At 43.9% G+C, this 18,806-nt stretch overlaps 1 protein-coding gene across 4 annotated transcripts in view; it reads right to left on the minus strand.

The window, feature by feature from the left end:
- Window positions 1–18,806, minus strand: part of LOC110488756 (fibroblast growth factor 13) — a 202,976-nt gene that overhangs the window by 43,627 nt on the left and 140,543 nt on the right. The window contains exon 1 of one of the 4 annotated variants that reach the window (XM_036942901.1): window positions 3,349–3,544. The exons of the other annotated variants lie outside the window; for them this stretch is intronic. Within the exon in view, the coding sequence (XP_036798796.1) occupies window positions 3,349–3,391 (43 nt within the window). The 5' untranslated portion in view covers window positions 3,392–3,544. Of the gene's footprint in view, window positions 1–3,348; window positions 3,545–18,806 lie in introns of those variants that run through there. 4 annotated transcript variants of the gene reach the window in all.

Consider the following 18,806-nt stretch of genomic DNA (forward strand, 5'->3'; position numbering starts at 1 on the left):
GATTCAATAGTTGTGTGTTTGTGGTCAGTAGTTGTGTGTTTCTGGTCAGTAATTCTGGTCAGTAGTTGTGGTCATTAGTTGTGTGGTTGTGGTCAGTCATTGTAGTCAGTAGTTGTGGTCAGTATCTGTGTGGTTGTGGTTAGTAGCTGTGTGGTCAGTAGTTTTTTGTTTGTGGTCAGTCGTTTTGTGGTTAGTAGCTGTGTGGTCAGTAGTTTTTTGTTTGTGGTCAGTCGTTTTGTGGTTAGTAGATGTGTGGTTGTGGTTCAGTAGTTGTGTGGTCAGTAGTTGTGTGGTTCAGTAGTTGTGGTCAGTAGTCGAGTGGTTGTGGTCAGTATTTGTTTGGTTCAGTAGTTGTGTGGTCAGTAGTTGTGCGGTTGTGTAGTTGAGTGGTTCAGTAGTTGAGAGGTCAGTAGTTTTTTGTTTGTGGTTAGTAGCTGTGTGTTTCTGGTCAGTAGTTGTGGTCTGTAGTTGTGGTCAGTCGTTGTAGTCATTAGTTGTGTGCTTGTGGTCAGTAGATGTGTGCTTGTGTTTCAGTAGATGTGTGGTCAGTATTTGTGTGGTTCAGTAGTTGTGTGGTTCAGTAGTTGTGGTCAGTAGTTGTGTGGTTGTGGTCAGTAGTTGTGGTCAGTAGTTGTGTGGTTGTGGTCAGTAGTTGTGTGGTTAGTAGCTGTGTGGTTGTGGTCAGTTATGGTCAGTGGTTGTGGTCCGTAGTTGTGTGGTTGTGGTCAGTAGTTGTGTGTTTGTGGTCAGTAGTTGTGTGGTTGTGGTCAGTAGCTGTGTGGTTGTGGTTCAGTAGTTGTGTGGTTCAGTAGTTGTGTAGTCAGTAGCTGTGTGGTTGTGGTTCAGTAGTTGTGTGGTTCAGTAGTTGTCTAGTCAGTAGTTGTGTGTTTCAGTAGTTGTGTGCTTTAGTAGTTATGGTCAATAATTGTGTGGATGTGGTCAGTAGTTGTTTGGTTCAGTAGGATGTGGTCAGTAGTTGTAGTCAGTAGTTATGTGGTCAGTAGTTGTGTGGATTCAGTAGTTGTGTGTTTTTGGTCAGTAGTTGTGTGTTTCTGGTCAGTAATTGTGGTCAGTAGTCGCGTGGTTGTGGTCAGTCGTTGTAGTCAGTAGTTGTGGTCAGTATCTGTGTGGTTGTGGTCAGTAGCTGTGGTTAGTAGCTGTGTGGTCAGTAGCTTTTTGTTTTTGTTTGGTTCAGTAGGTTGTGGTTCAGTAGTTGTGTTGTCAGTAGTTGTGTGGTTGTGTAGTTGAGAGGTCAGTAGTTTTTTGTTTGTGGTCAGTAGCTGTGTGTTTCTGGTCAGTAGTTGTGGTCTGTAGTTGTGGTCATTAGTTGTGTGCTTGTGGTCAGTAGATGTGTGCTTGTGGTTCAGTAGTTGTGTGGTCAGTATTTGTGTGGTTCCGTAGTTGTGTGGTTCAGTAGTTATGGTCAGTAGTTGTGGTTAGTAGTTGTGTGGTTGTGGTCAGTTATGGTCAGTGGTTGTGGTCAGTAGTTGTGGTTAGTAGTTGTGTGGTTGTGGTCAATAGTTGTGGTCAGTAGCTATGTGGTCAGTAGTTGTGTGGTTGTGGTCAGTCATTGTGATCAGTAATTGTGCAATTAACAATGGTTCCTGCAATAATTATAGCACTTTAAACCATGTGTATGAGATAAGAACGGGACCTGCAAGTGCAAGCTCCACTGCAGTACCTTGGACAACAACACTGACTGCTCCACTAGCCAGGCAGGACTGTGTGGAAGAGACCCAAACAAACATGACCATGGTGCTCAAGTGCGAGATACAGTGACCAATGACTTGGAGTGTGGGCAAAGCCCTGACAAAGTTGGAGATGGATTGGGCTATAACTCTGCCCCCGACACACTTGGTCAGGTGAAGAAAACCCTGAATGCAGCCACTGGCAGAAAACAACAACACTGGGTGATGGAATCAATTAGACTCGAGCAGAGACTGATCCATCAACAATATTCCACATCCTGTCTGTCTGTCCTTAGAGCAGGGCGAGGAGATGAGCGTTTGGCAACAACAGGAAGCTCGCACCCCCACATTTTTCACCAACGCGTTGCCATGGCAGTGTGGCCTCTGCCAGTTTGCCTTGCACTGAGGGGCACTTCAACTTCTGTTGATCTGGCATGATAGGTTATTTACAATGAAAAATATGAGGATGACAACGATGTTGAGGATAAACACGAGAGCAACTGAACACAGTCATCTACATTTTACTTGCCTACGTAAAATCATAAATCGCTCGCAACTCTGTGAAACTGATAGGCTACTATTTTGGATGACAAGCGATCGAACAAACTCTCTCACGACAAGACAGTAGGCTATGACAGGACAGGAGTCATGTCCTGTTATTGCATCAACTGCAAGATCAAACGTCTGTATTGAGACAGCACCCCCTCACTGACAAGGCTACTGTCAACAACTCCCTGCAGAAACAGCAGTAGTCTACTTCTCCTCAGCCTCCCCTCCCTCTGTTTCCTCTCCGTGGTTCACATCGGAAATCAAAGCCTCCACATGGGCGCCACCTACAGTCCAGATCTGAAGCTGCCGTACACAAACTTTACATCTGATATGATTCACAGATCAATAGCGTTGTACATTAGGCTCTACTGCATACACTGCCACACACGGACACCAATGACCATATTTAAAAAATACAAAGAAAAATGAGGACGAAACTGTTGCTTCAATTACAAAGAAATAGACTATTACCCAATCATCTCAATTAGGCATCTATATACAATCATAGAGGGAATAGACAATAATAAAAGCCGGTTTCTGGAAACACTCAAGGCTCCAGAGTATGCCGATAGCCGACATATTTAACAGTAAAAGGTACTGTAGGTTATAGGCTACATTTTCAAACTTGAACTACCATTAACATTAACCAGTGCGATCAAAATAGATAATCTTTCAACATCGTTAAAAAAACAAACATATTACCGATATATTTACTACCATTGATATGCACAAAAAGTTACATTTTGAATTCTATGCATCAGTTTTAGCAAGTATGCTATTATACATCCTAGGCTACACATCAACTAAATATAATAAGCGTTTGACCTCAAGACAAGTTCTGTATGATAGAGTTCTACAGCACTTCTATCGCCCAGGCCATCTTCCTTCAACACCATGGACAGCTCCAGCGCCAGGTTGTGCGCCTCTGTCAATAACACCCTTGTTCCGCCACAGATCATGCAGCAAAACACAAAGTAAATAGGATATTCGTATACTCGCGATATGGGGCATATTCCACATCAAGTACATCAGAAAGTAGGCTATGTCCCTAGAAGTCAAACAAACGGAAGACAATGTACAGGAACACTTGGAAAGGAGAAGCACAGCCTACCCGACGCAGATTTCCTCAAGGGAAAAGTCTTGCTTCTATGCATAACTGAAGCCAAGAAAAGTGTCCTCAATACGAACAATAGCCGACAGATTTTGGATTGAAAGCAAGGAGATGCTACAAAAGTTTAAACCAGATAATTCAAAGAACTGTCAAAGGCGTAGACGGAGAAAGCGTCAAGGCGGGGCCGGCAGAAGATGGAGAAGAAGATCATTAACAGACGGGCATTAGTGACATGCCATTATGACGCTCTGAAATACTCATTAAAGATGCATTTGGAGGTCTTGTTGGTTTGGAGTGTTGACACTAAACTGCTGCAGGCTCTCTGAGTCGAAAATGAAGAAAAGGGGTCGAAATTGCTCGTAGAGAATGTACTTCCTGCCTAGAGCAGAGAATAGTTTCCTCTCATATTACAGCAACATGGATGTAAAACGATCCTTTAATGTGCCGGGTAAAATGGTTATGCAGGCCCTGTCCACTTTCCACTGAAATGCATCGACGTACATCAATGATGACAATACGCATTAGCAGTTGTATTTTTATTTTTTTTACATGGAAGCTCTGTTGTTCTGGACACAAGAGAGATTTTTAACAAACTGATACAGTGGTATTGAAATTGGCTTTCCAATTTATGCTTTATCACATAAACTGCCATAGATAAAGGGCAATCAAACACAGAAGATAATTGAATCAGGCCAACTTGAAGACATGATTCAAATGTTCTTACATTAAATGACCATCTTCCATGTTTTATGAGAAATGACAGATAGAGGATGAACTTACTTAATGTACATAAAGTATAGAAGAAAATGAGATCATTGTTGATCAAACTCTCTAAGACAAGCGTCATTCATTGCGATGGCTAATATATTGAAGGCCTAAACTGTGGTGAATGTGATTCTCTTGTATACCGTAGGACAGGAGTATTCAACTCTTACACTACGAGGTCTGGAGCCTGCTGGCTTTCTGTTCAACCTGATAATTAATTGCACCCACCTGGTGTCCCAGGTCTAAATCAGTCCCTGATTAGGAACAATGAACAATAGCAGTGGAACTGGTTCGAGGTCCAGAGTGGAGTTAGAGGACTGTAGGTAGATACCTTGAGGCAAAAGCATAAGCAGATCCTGAACACCAGATGAACACTAGATGGGGCAAGTGACCAGCCTTACATTGTTGTTGCAGGCTTGCCATTGAAGTTGGCAATAACCTGCACTTTAAAAATCAGACTTACTGAAAGTCTGTAATAGTATGACCTCTCAAAGTAGGCCTACAATTTCTAAATATATTAACTAGTACACTTAAGACTTGTAACTTAGACAGTACTGTATGTATGTGTGTATGTGTATCAATCTGTATCAATGGCCATAAAACCCTGTGTTTTGTCCCATGCTCTGCCCATCAATAATCCTGCCATAGGATAAGTGGCCCCCAACAGGGACAAGAGGCGACTCCGGGATGCTGACGTTCTAGGCAGAGTTGCAAAGAAAAAGCCATATATTAGATTAAGATGGGCAAAAGAACACAGACACTGGACAGAGGAACTCTGCCTAGAAGGCCAGCATACCGGAGTCGCCTCTTCACTGTTGATGTTGAGACTGGTGTTTTGCGGGTACTACTTAATGAAGCTGCCATTTGAGGACTTGTGAGGTGTCTGTTTCTCAAACTAGACACAATGTACTTGTTCAGTTGTGCACTGGAGCGTCCCACTCCTCTTTCTATTCTGGTTAGAGCCCGTTTGTGCTGTTCTGTGAAGGGAGTTGTACACAGCGTTGTACGAGATGTTCAGTTTCTTGTCAATTTCTCATATGGAATAGCCTTCATTTCTCAGAACAAGAATAGACTGACGAGTTTCAGAAGAAAGTCCTTTCTTTCTGGACATTTTGAGCCTGTAATCAAAACCCACAAATGCTGATGCTCCAGATTCTCAACTAGTCTTAAGAAGGCCAGTTTTATTGCTTCTTTAATCAGACAACAGTTTTCAGCTGTGCTAACATAATTGCAAAAGGGTTTTCTAATGATCAATTAGCCTTTTAAAATTATAATTACTTGGATTAGCTAACACAACGTGCCATTGGAACACAGGAGTGATGGTTGCTGATAGTGAGCCTCTGTACGCCTATGTAGATATTCTATAAAAAAAATCTGCCGTTTCCAGCTACAATAGTCATTTACAACATTAACAATATCTACACAATTTGATGTTATTTTAATGGACTTTTTTGTTGTTGCTTTTCTTTAAAAATCAAGAACATTTCTAAGTGACCCCAAACTTTTGATCAGTAGTGTATATATATCTACAGTCGTGGCCAAAGGTTTTGAGAATGACACAACTAATAATTTTCACAATGTCTGCTGCCTCAGTTTGTATGATGGCAATTTGCATATACTCCAGAATGTTATGAAGAGTGATCAGATGAATTGCAATTCATTGCAAAGTCCCTCTTTGCCATGCAAATGAACTGAGTCCCCAAAAACATTTCCACTACATTTCAGCCCTGCCACAAAAGGACCAGCTGACATCATGTCAGTGATTCTCTCATTAACACAGGTTTCAGTGTTGACGAGGACAAGGCTGGAGATCACCCTGTCATGCTGATTGAGTTCGAATAACAAATTGGAAGCTTCAAAAGGAGGGTGGGGCTTGGAATCATTGTTCTTCCTCTGTCAATCATGGTTACCTGCAAGGAAACACGTGCCGTCATTACTGCTTTGCACAAAAAGGGCTTCACAGGCAAGGATTTTGCAGCCAGTAAGATTGCACCTAAATCAACCATTTATCGGATCATCAAGAACTTCAAGGAGAGCGGTTCAATTGTTCTGTAGAAGGCTTCAGAGAGCCCAAGAAAGTCCAGCAAGCGCCAGGACCGTCTCCTAAAGGTGATTCAGCTGCGGGATCGGGGCACCACCAGTATAGAGCTTGCTCAGGAATGGCAGGAGGCAGGTGTGAGTGCATCTGCACGCACAGTGAGGGGAAGACTTTTGGAGGATGGCCTGGTGTCAAGAAGGGCAGCAAAGAAGCCACTTCTCTCTAGGAAAAACATCAGGGACAGACTGATATTCTGCAAAAGGTACAGGGTTTGGACTGCTGAGGACTGGGGAAAAGTCATTTTCTCTGATGAATCCCCTTTCCGATTGTTTGGGGCATCCAGAAAAAAGCTTGTCCGGAGAAGACAAGGTGAGCGCTACCATCAGTCCTGTGTCATGCCAACAGTAAAGCATCCTGAGATCATTCATGTGTGGGGTTACTTCTCAGCCAAGGGCTCACTCACAATTTTGCCTAAGAACACAGCCATGAGAAAAGAATGGTACCAACACATCCTCCGAGAGCAACTTCTCCCAACCATCCAGGAAACGTTTGGTGACGAACAATGCCTTTTCCAGGATGATGGAGCACCTTGCCATAAAGCAAAAGTGTTAACTAAGTGGCTCGGGGAATAAAACATCAATATTTTGGGTCCATGGCCAGGAAACTCCCCAGACCTTAATCCCATTGAGAATTTGTGGTCAATCCTCAAGAGGCGGGTGGACAAACAAAAACCCACAAATTCTGACCAACTCCAAGCATTGATTATGCAAGAATGGGCTGCCATCAGTCAGAATGTGGCCCAGAAGATAATTGACAGCAGGCCAGGGCCGATTGCAGAGGTCTTGAAAAAGAAGGGTCAACACTGCAAATATTGACTCTTTGCATCAACTTCAGGTAATTGTCAATAAAAGCCGTTGACACTTATGAAATGCTTGTAATTATACTTCAGTATTCCATAGTAACATCTGACTAAAATATCTTAAGACACTGAGGCAGCAAACTTTGTGGAAATTAATAATTGTGTCATTCTCAAAACTTTTGTAAATTTTGTACATATAAAATAAAATCTTTAAAAAAGAAGACACCTGTACCATGTCAGATATAAAGCTGAAATGTATTCAATTTTGAGTTTGCATCCCAATATTACACTTTATATATATATTACATAAGACTGATATATAACAAAACTGTTTGACGTAGAAACACTGGATTTTCTGTGTATTTAAAAAAAAAAAGTTTATTAATTATGAAATTATGAAAAATATGAATAACATCTCATCCTTGAGGCCACTATAAGGCGATTTAGTCATTTGACTGCAGGAAAGGTGTCTACACCTACTATATACATTTTACAGACACGGTACAAACACAGTATAACCAAAGTTAAGTCAACTGGCTGCTGCTGTGATGATATGGAGTGGTAATAATATGAATATTGCAACAGGTTTCAACTTGAGAGGTGAGCGTCAAGAAAGAGAGGAGAAAGAGAGATGGTCACCCAGCCTACCAGGGCTGACGCATGTGTGTGTGTGTGTGTTTGTATGCGTGCGTGCGTCTGTATGTGCTAGCAAACCAGCTTTGTGTTTGCTGCAGTGTGCCAGCCTGTCAAGGGTCCATTAATTACTGTGGTGCTCCAGAATGCCAGTCTACTGTGGCCTCCTCGCAGCTCCACTGGGCCAGGGGCATCTCCACTGTTCTACTAACTACACTCCCAGCCACAGCCTCATGGGAGTGGGAAGAGAGTCTACATGGACAACCTATAGCCCAGTACACACACAGGCAATAACAGTAGCTATTAGGGCATCAATAGGGCATCAATATTAGCAGTGCCATAAAAGGCAAACCAGTACAAAGCCAAGTTGTGAGTACAACCAGCAATATAGATCTATGGAGAGAGGCAGTAATGCTGAAGCTAGATGTATTGGACTGCCGGACCATTGGTGTTGTGTATGTTTTGTATACGGGATGGGTGTGAAGTGTATGACTCTGCAGGCCAGGGTACTATTGTGCCGCCTGCTGCCATACAAAGGCACCCAGATGACGCTTGCTGATCCCGGCGCCGTGTGCTTCTAAAACTGTGAACACAGTTACATCAGACAGCACCACACAGCCTGCCACCTTCACTCTGCCAGTACACAATGACATCACCACTGATTCCTCACATACTGGGTGATGTTACATATTCTAGCCAGTAGGGTGCAGTGCTGCCGAGCACACGGAGATTGGGAGATGTGGGATGTGCACATCTCCCAGTTGGTTGAGGACCATGCATACATACAGTGTACCAGTCTCTCTGTAGATATGGTCAAACAATTAGTGCTGTCTCCTTTTATTAATCGCCCCAGTCTATCAAGATTAATCAGAGTTAATGAGTTTCTAATTTGGGAGTGAGAGGAGGCAGGACTTGGGGCACATGCAATGATTGTAGTGTAAGGTATAATCCCCTTATAAGCATTTTTTGATAGAGGAAAAAGCTTAAAACATAAGACCTGTAGCATCCTGAGTGAGTACATTGACATTCTTTAAAAGTCATTTTTGGAACGTTGTCTAAATCATTGTTTCCCGACTCCAGTCCTCGAGTATCCCCAACAGTACACATTTTTTTATTGTAGCCCCAGACAAGCAGCCTGACTCAACTTCAAGCCCTTGATGAGTTGAATGAGGTGTGTTTGTCCGGGGCTACGGTTGGGAGTACTTGAGGACCGGACTCGGGAACCACTGATCTCAATCATTACATGTTTAAATACTGAGCTCAGTTTAACAGCTTCATTTGTATCGTTCTGTGTCAAAGAAAGGACCTACCAAGGATGAAGACCAATATGACATAACCTCTTATGAACATATTGTAACAAATGCCACTCTGCTTTGCTGCAGGCAGCTGCTGGTAAACAGCTACAGCTATAGCATCCCATGCCGTAGCATGCTAGACTAGGCCAACACTGTCAGGGCGATAACCAGCGTTGCCATGGAGACTGTCCACTTGAGCATTTGTTTGTGAGAGTGTGATCGTCTGCCGGGGGTGGGAAAAGGGGTATTACAAGATAAGAGACCCTTCCTCGAGACTCTGAGGAGAAGAGCTGGATCCTAGTTGTGTGTGAAAGGCTGGGCCACAGGGCTGGGCTCACAGTCTCAGAGCTCTCTGCAGGTCTGGAGGACTAACTGTAGCAGCAGATAAAGACAGGGACCAGGGAGAAGGCCCTGCATTACCTCCCCCCCCAGGGTATTGACTCCGATCTAGAGGAGAAGCTCTGAGCTACACCGTGGGGACTAGTGACAAGGAAAAGAGCAACTGAGCTCCACCATGGGGACTATGGTTATATCTGGAGTACTTCTCCTGTCCTATTCGGTGTCCTGTGTGAATCTAAGTGTGAGTTTTCTAATTCTCTCTTTCTTTCTCTCTCGGAGGACCTGAGCCCTAGGACCATGCCCCAGGACTACCTGACATGATGACTCCTTGCTGTCCCCAGTCCACCTGGCCGTGCTGCTGCTCCAGTTTCAACTGTTCTGCCTTATTATTATTCGACCATGCTGGTCATTTATGAACATTTGAACATCTTGGCCATGTTCTGTTATAATCTCCACCCGGCACAGCCAGAAGAGGACTGGCCACCCCACATATGCTCTCTCTAATTCTCTCTTTCTTTCTCTCTCTCGGAGGACCTGAGCCCTAGGACCATGCCCCAGGACTACCTGACATGATGACTCCTTGCTGTCCCCAGTCCACCTGACCGTGCTGCTGCTCCAGTTTCAACTGTTCTGCCTTATTATTATTGGACCATGCTGGTCATTTATGAACATTTGAACATCTTGGCCATGTTCTGTTATAATCTCCACCCGGCACAGCCAGAAAAGGACTGGCCACCCCTCATAGCCTGGTTCCTCTCTAGGTTTCTTCCTAGGTTTTGGCCTTTCTAGGGAGTTTTTCCTAGCCACCGTGCTTCTACACCTGCATTGCTTGCTGTTTGGGGTTTTAGGCTGGGTTTCTGTACAGCACTTTGAGATATCAGCTGATGTACGAAGGGCTATATAAATAAATTTTATTTGATTTGACTAACGACAATGCAGAAGAGCAGTTCTGAGCTCCACTACGTAAATACTACCCAGAGGATTAGCTCATGGTCCACCCCAGAGCCTTCCATCTATTGAGCTACTTCATTAAAGAACCACAGTGCATCTCAATTCTGAATAAATGTACTTGGTATTCAGCATTGAATACAAACAAGCATCAACTTGGTGCTTGTTTGCATTTGTCCACAGTACCGGTTTGTTATTTCAGAAATAAAGATAATGAAACATAAAAACAGCAAACAGTGAAAGAAAGGGCTGTGAAGTCCTTCCAACATCCAACATAAATTCAGTACTGTCTGAACTGTATGCCAGTCTCCTTCCTCATTAAACCACTGTACTGTAGCATCTAGGCCTTCCATCTCACTTAAAGCACACAGGAAATACGAAGATCTAAAACTGGCTATTTCCATATGCCCCCCTCACCTTTTGCGTAGCACATTTGCAGAAGTTTTAGTCTGGTGATCAACACCATTGGTGTAGGTTCCGAGTCTGGCAGAGTAATTATGGGGTGTTTTGTCTCACAGGAGAGCGGGAACAAACATCAACAGTCTTAGACGTTAATGGAGACTAATTATAGGGAACGCATGGTGCTGAAATATCTAAAAACTTTCTGGGACTGTCTGGCCGCTAGACTGAGATAACTGTCTGTCTGTCTGACCGCTAGACTGAGATAACAGTCTGTCTGACTGCTAGACTGAGATAACTGTCTGTCTGTCTGGCCGCTAGACTGAGATAACTGTCTGTCTGTCTGACCGCTAGACTGAGATAACTGTCTGTCTGACTGCTAGACTGAGATAACTGTCTGTCTGCTAGACTGTGATAACTGTCTGTCTGTCTGTCTGTTTACTAGACTGAGATAACTGTCTGACTGCTAGACTGAGATAACTGTCTGTCTGTCTGGCCGCTAGACTGTGATAACTGTCTGTCTGTCTGACTGCTAGACTGTGATAACTGTCTGTCTGACTGACTGCTAGACTGAGATAACTGTCTGTCTGCTAGACTGAGATAACTGTCTGTCTGTCTGACTGCTAGACTGTGATAACTGTCTGTCTGTCTGACTGCTAGACTGAGATAACTGTCTGTCTGTCTGACTGCTAGACTGAGATAACTGTCTGTCTGACTGACTGCTAGACTGAGATAACTGTCTGTCTGCTAGACTGAGATAACTGTCTGTCTGTCTGACTGCTAGACTGTGATAACTGTCTGTCTGTCTGACTGCTAGACTGAGATAACTGTCTGTCTGTCTGACTGCTAGACTGAGATAACTGTCTGTCTGTCTGACTGCTAGACTGAGATAACTGTCTGTCTGCTAGACTGAGATAACTGTCTGTCTGTCTGACTGCTAGACTGTGATAACTGTCTGTCTGACTGCTAGACTGAGATAACTGTCTGTCTGTCTGACCGCTAGAGTGTGATAACTGTCTGTCTGTCTGACTGCTAGACTGTGATAACTGTCTGTCTGTCTGACTGCTAGGCTGAGATAACTGTCTGTCTGTCTGACCGCTAGACTGTGATAACTGTCTGTCTGTCTGACTGCTAGACTGAGATAACTGTCTGTCTGTCTGGCCGCTAGACTGTGATAACTGTCTGTCTGTCTGACCGCTAGACTGTGATAACTGTCTGTCTGTCTGACTGCTAGACTGAGATAACTGTCTGTCTGTCTGACCGCTAGACTGTGATAACTGTCTGTCTGTCTGACCGCTAGACTGTGATAACTGTCTGTCTGTCTGACTGCTAGACTGAGATAACTGTCTGTCTGTCTGGCCGCTAGACTGTGATAACTGTCTGTCTGTCTGACTGCTAGACTGTGATAACTGTCTGTCTGACTGACTGCTAGACTGAGATAACTGTCTGTCTGCTAGACTGAGATAACTGTCTGTCTGTCTGACTGCTAGACTGTGATAACTGTCTGTCTGTCTGACTGCTAGACTGAGATAACTGTCTGTCTGTCTGACTGCTAGACTGAGATAACTGTCTGTCTGACTGACTGCTAGACTGAGATAACTGTCTGTCTGCTAGACTGAGATAACTGTCTGTCTGTCTGACTGCTAGACTGTGATAACTGTCTGTCTGTCTGACTGCTAGACTGAGATAACTGTCTGTCTGTCTGACTGCTAGACTGAGATAACTGTCTGTCTGCTAGACTGAGATAACTGTCTGTCTGTCTGACTGCTAGACTGTGATAACTGTCTGTCTGACTGCTAGACTGAGATAACTGTCTGTCTGTCTGACCGCTAGAGTGTGATAACTGTCTGTCTGTCTGACTGCTAGACTGTGATAACTGTCTGTCTGTCTGACTGCTAGGCTGAGATAACTGTCTGTCTGTCTGACCGCTAGACTGTGATAACTGTCTGTCTGTCTGACTGCTAGACTGAGATAACTGTCTGTCTGTCTGACCGCTAGACTGTGATAACTGTCTGTCTGTCTGACCGCTAGACTGTGATAACTGTCTGTCTGTCTGGCCGCTAGACTGTGATAACTGTCTGTCTGTCTGACCGCTAGACTGTGATAACTGTCTGTCTGTCTGACTGCTAGACTGAGATAACTGTCTGTCTGGCTGACCGCTAGACTGTGATAACTGTCTGTCTGTCTGACCGCTAGACTGTGATAACTGTCTGTCTGTCTGACTGCTAGACTGAGATAACTGTCTGTCTGTCTGGCCGCTAGACTGTGATAACTGTCTGTCTGTCTGGCCGCTAGACTGTGATAACTGTCTGTCTGTCTGACCGCTAGACTGTGATAACTGTCTGTCTGTCTGACTGCTAGACTGAGATAACTGTCTGTCTGTCTGACTGCTAGACTGAGATAACTGTCTGTCTGACTGACTGCTAGACTGAGATAACTGTCTGTCTGCTAGACTGAGATAACTGTCTGTCTGTCTGACTGCTAGACTGTGATAACTGTCTGTCTGTCTGACTGCTAGACTGAGATAACTGTCTGTCTGTCTGACTGCTAGACTGAGATAACTGTCTGTCTGCTAGACTGAGATAACTGTCTGTCTGTCTGACTGCTAGACTGTGATAACTGTCTGTCTGACTGCTAGACTGAGATAACTGTCTGTCTGTCTGACCGCTAGAGTGTGATAACTGTCTGTCTGTCTGACTGCTAGGCTGAGATAACTGTCTGTCTGTCTGACCGCTAGACTGTGATAACTGTCTGTCTGTCTGACTGCTAGACTGAGATAACTGTCTGTCTGTCTGACCGCTAGACTGTGATAACTGTCTGTCTGTCTGACCGCTAGACTGTGATAACTGTCTGTCTGTCTGGCCGCTAGACTGTGATAACTGTCTGTCTGTCTGACCGCTAGACTGTGATAACTGTCTGTCTGTCTGACTGCTAGACTGAGATAACTGTCTGTCTGGCTGACCGCTAGACTGTGATAACTGTCTGTCTGTCTGACCGCTAGACTGTGATAACTGTCTGTCTGTCTGACTGCTAGACTGAGATAACTGTCTGTCTGTCTGGCCGCTAGACTGTGATAACTGTCTGTCTGTCTGGCCGCTAGACTGTGATAACTGTCTGTCTGTCTGACCGCTAGACTGTGATAACTGTCTGTCTGTCTGACTGCTAGACTGAGATAACTGTCTGTCTGTCTGACCGCTAGACTGTGATAACTGTCTGTCTGTCTGACCGCTAGACTGTGATAACTGCCTGTCTGTCTGACTGCTAGACTGAGATAACTGTCTGTCTGTCTGGCCGCTAGACTGTGATAACTGTCTGTCTGTCTGACTGCTAGACTGAGATAGCTGTCTGTCTGTCTGACTGCTAGACTGAGATAGCTGTCTGTCTGACTGCTAGGCTGAGATAACTGTCTGTCTGCTAGACTGTGATAACTGTCTGTCTGTCTGTCTACTAGACTGAGATAACTGTCTGTTTGTCTGTCTGTCTGTCTACTAGACTGAGATAACTGTCTGTCTGTCTGACTGCTAGACTGAGATAACTGTCTGTCTGTCTGGCCGCTAGACTGTGATAACTGTCTGCCTGTCTGACTGCTAGACTGTGATAACTGTCTGCCTGTCTGACTGCTAGACTAAGATAACTGTCTGTCTGTCTGACTGCTAGACTGAGATAACTGTCTGTCTGACAGACTGCTAGACTGAGATAACTGTCTGTCTGCTAGACTGAGATAACTGTCTGTCTGTCTGACTGCTAGACTGTGATAACTGTCTGTCTGTCTGACTGCTAGACTGAGATAGCTGTCTGTCTGTCTGACTGCTAGACTGAGATAACTGTCTGTCTGTCTGACAGCTAGACTGAGATAACTGTCTGTCTGCTAGACTGAGATAACTGTCTGTCTGTCTGACTGCTAGACTGTGATAACTGTCTGTCTGTCTGTCTGACTGCTAGACTGAGATAACTGTCTGTCTGTCACACTTCTAGACTGAGATAACTGTCTGTCTGTCTGACTACTGGACTGAGATAACTGTCTGTCTGTCAGACTGCTAGACTGAGATAACTGTCTGTCTGTCTGTCTGACTACTAGACTGAGATAACTGTCTGTCTGTCACACTGCTAGACTGAGATAACTGTCTGTCTGTCTGACTACTGGACTGAGATAACTGTCTGTCTGTCTGTCTGACTACTAGACTGAGATAACTGTCTGTCTGTCTGACTGCTAGACTGTGATAACTGTCTGCCTGTCTGACTGCTAGACTGAGATAACTGTCTGTCTGTCTGACTGCTAGACTGAGATAACTGTCTGTCTGACAGACTGCTAGACTGAGATAACTGTCTGTCTGCTAGACTGAGATAACTGTCTGTCTGTCTGACTGCTAGACTGTGATAACTGTCTGTCTGTCTGACTGCTAGACTGAGATAGCTGTCTGTCTGTCTGACTGCTAGACTGAGATAACTGTCTGTCTGTCTGACTGCTAGACTGAGATAACTGTCTGTCTGCTAGACTGAGATAACTGTCTGTCTGTCTGACTGCTAGACTGTGATAACTGTCTGTCTGTCTGTCTGACTGCTAGACTGAGATAACTGTCTGTCTGTCACACTGCTAGACTGAGATAACTGTCTGTCTGTCTGACTACTGGACTGAGATAACTGTCTGTCTGTCAGACTGCTAGACTGAGATAACTGTCTGTCTGTCTGTCTGACTACTAGACTGAGATAACTGTCTGTCTGTCTGACTACTAGACTGAGATAACTGTATGTCTGTCACACTGCTAGACTGAGATAACTGTCTGTCTGTCTGACTACTGGACTGAGATAACTGTCTGTCTGTCTGACTACTAAACTGATATAACATGGTTACTGATCAGACTTTTAATTATTTCCAGCCACTATTAATATTAATTCATTACATGCCTCAAAAGGGTAAAATCACACAGTATGATGTGACGCTGATGCTACAGAAACAAAGGCTATTTTGCTTGGCAAGACCAGTGTGAGACCCACAGCCTCAGTTACTCCATCTTCATAATCAAATTGCACTCCCACCCTCACTCGCACCAACAATCAAGAGAAAATCATTAGAAATAACTGTATTCCGAAATGGAAATCCTTGATTCCACCCATGTCCATCACAATTGCATACACCTGCAGTCACGTCAATGCATGTCATTAGCCTTCCAACCTAAGCTGCCTGAAGCAGTGGCGCATGCCACCGGGTTCCAGTCTTAGCAATATACATACACAGTTACACACGCGGTCTTAGTAATGCAAGGGTGCCTTGTAAGGATGTGGAGAAATCTCAATCAGAGGGGTCAAACGGTGTGTGAAATCGCAAAGCTCCAAGACGAGTCTGACCTGAATGACTAATAGGAGTGGCGCGCGCGCGCACACACACACACTGACACACACACCAGCGTTTCACTCGCTCATGACACAGAGTCGAACGTAGAACCACAGGCCACAGCAGCTCACAATTACTCTCCTTTAACGACTTCTCCCTATTTCACAGACTGGCCCAGAAGGGAGACAATTGTCTTAAAAGCAACAGGCCAAGAGGCTTGGAAGACCCCAAGCTCATTCTCTACAACCCACCACCAATAAAACCTAATGAACAATGTCTGGCATGGCCCCACTGGGCACACTATGTCATTTCAATGTGGATAATTGGATAATATTTGGTTGAGACGTTGATCAATGAGTTTACAACATATATTCAGCCACTCAAAAAGAGAGCCATAAGTTCATTTCATTTTCAATGTGTTATCACTATGTTTTCAACCATCTAAAAGCAGAACCAAATTTCAATGGAAAAACTGATTTTGGTGTAGTTGTCACCTAAATGGTTACCACTGAGCTTTCAACCATTTAAAAGCACAGCAAATTTCAAATGGGAATACAATATCAGATATTGTTTTTATTTATACAACAGATTCATGTTATGACTGTTCTTCATCCAATAGCAGAACCAAATGACCTGGATTGCAGTTGAGATTACAATAAAAGGATATGACGCAGATAACCAGATTCTTACAGCAATTGTGAAGATCTCCACATACATGCCACGACGTATGCATGCCATCTTGAACATGCACGATTTATACTGTATGACTAGATAAGAAGGCATTTATAGTTACAGTAACCTCAAACTGTGGCCAAATTTAATGGAGATGAATCAGCTGCTTAGAAAGTTCCAGTTTAAGCCACTGGTTTATTTTTGGTTGAGTTGGAGACATGAATCCCATTTATTATTTGTTAACTGTTCGACAAGTCAATAGGCTACTTTATTTCAAAAGGGATATTGAATTATGTTTTGTTGTCAACGCAACCACATATCAACATTTGAAGGAGATGTATCTTCAGCCTGGATAGTTCCATCTGTGCCATCGACTTAGTCTGGCTTTTATTCAAGTTTGTCTACAAACTGATAATTGATACAGTGCTTTCGTAAAGTATTCAGACCCCTCTCACTTTTCCACATTTTGTTACGTTACAGCCTTATTCTGAAATGTATTAAATATTTTTTCCCCTCACCAATATACACATAATACCCTATCATGACAAAGCAAAAACTATTTTTAGAAATGTGTGTAAATGTATTACAAAATATCACATTTACTTAAGTATTCAGACCCTTGAGTCTTCTTAGGTATGAAGTTACAAGCTTGGCACACCTGTATCTGCAGATCCTCTGAAGCTTTGTCAGGTTGGTTGGGGAGCGACACTGCACAGCTATTGTTAGGTCTCTCCAGGGATGTTTGATCGGGCTCAAGTCTGGGCTCTGACTGGGCCACTCAAGGACATTCAGAGACTTGTCCCGAAGCCACTCCTGCGTTGTCTTGGCTGTGTGCTTAGGGTCGTTGTCCTGTTGGAAGGTGATCCTTCACCCCAGTCTAAGGTTCTGAGTGCTCTGGAGAAGGTTTTCATCAAGAAGCTCTCTGTATTTTGCTCCGTTCATCTTTCCCTCACTCCTGACTAGTGTCCCAGTCCCTGTCGCGAAAAACATCCCCACAGCATGATGCTGCCACCACTATGCTTCACCGTAGGGATGGTATTGGTGATGAGCGGTGCCTGGTTTGGCACCAGGTGAGGAGCGGCGCCTGGTTTGGCACCAGGTGAGGAGCGGCGCCTGGTTTGGCACCAGGTGAGGAGCGGCGCCTGGTTTGGCACCAGGTGAGGAGCGGTGCCTGGTTTGGCACCAGGTGAGGAGCGGTGCCTGGTTTGGCACCAGGTGAGGAGCAGTGCCTGGTTTGGCACCAGGTGAGGAGTGGTGCCTGGTTTGGCACCAGGTGAGGAGCGGTGCCTGGTTTGCTCCAGACGTGTCACTTGGCATTCAGGCCAAAAAAGGCCATCTTGGTTTCATCAGACTAGAGAATCTTGTTTCTCATGGTCTGAGAGTCTGGGCCGTATGCACTACTATTGATAATAGCAGTGAATCTATTTGAATCTATTTCGTTTTTAAGTGGAGATCTCTCAATAATCATTCTGATGATAGCACATTGGTAATAGTCAGTGACAAATATCATAGCTAACCAGGGCTGGGCTTGGTTAAAACCTTGGTTGGGAGAACAAAGGGTAGCTGTTGACAGATAAATTCTCCAGTAGCAGGTGCTGCCCAGCCTACTGTTATTTTTTCTGATAGTGGATACAACGTTGAAAATCTGACGTTGTTTTAAAGGTACAAATTCAACAAATTCAAATTTTACACAAGGTTTGTCTATGTTGAAATTTGGCTACCATGATGACATAATCCTGTGGTTGAAATTTCACTTCAAAACAACAGTTGTTGACTTTTTTCAAATCTAAGATTTTTTTCCACATATATTCCACGTCACAGTACATTGACAAATTACGTTAAAACAAAGTTGATTCAACCAGTTTGTGCCCAGTGGGGTCCATCTGTCTCACTCTCATGTGCCCTGAATGGAAATATGATGACAAAAAGAAGACAAATTGATTTAACGTTCAATATCAAATCAAATTGTATTTGTCACATGCGCTTAATACAACAGGTGTAGACTTTACAGTGAAATGCTTACTTACAAGCCCTTAAAATTAGGGATAGGCGTTCCGTCAACGGGACAGTTGTAAATCATGTAGCGCCGTGTGTCATGATCGCACATTTTAGAGAAACAACCATGTTGGTACTTATAAGTGTTTTATATCAGCTGAAAGCTTCAATTATTGTTAATTT

Source organism: Oncorhynchus mykiss, chromosome 14 (genome assembly GCF_013265735.2).
Source record: "Oncorhynchus mykiss isolate Arlee chromosome 14, USDA_OmykA_1.1, whole genome shotgun sequence".
In the NCBI taxonomy this organism is placed as follows: Eukaryota; Metazoa; Chordata; class Actinopteri; order Salmoniformes; family Salmonidae; genus Oncorhynchus; species Oncorhynchus mykiss.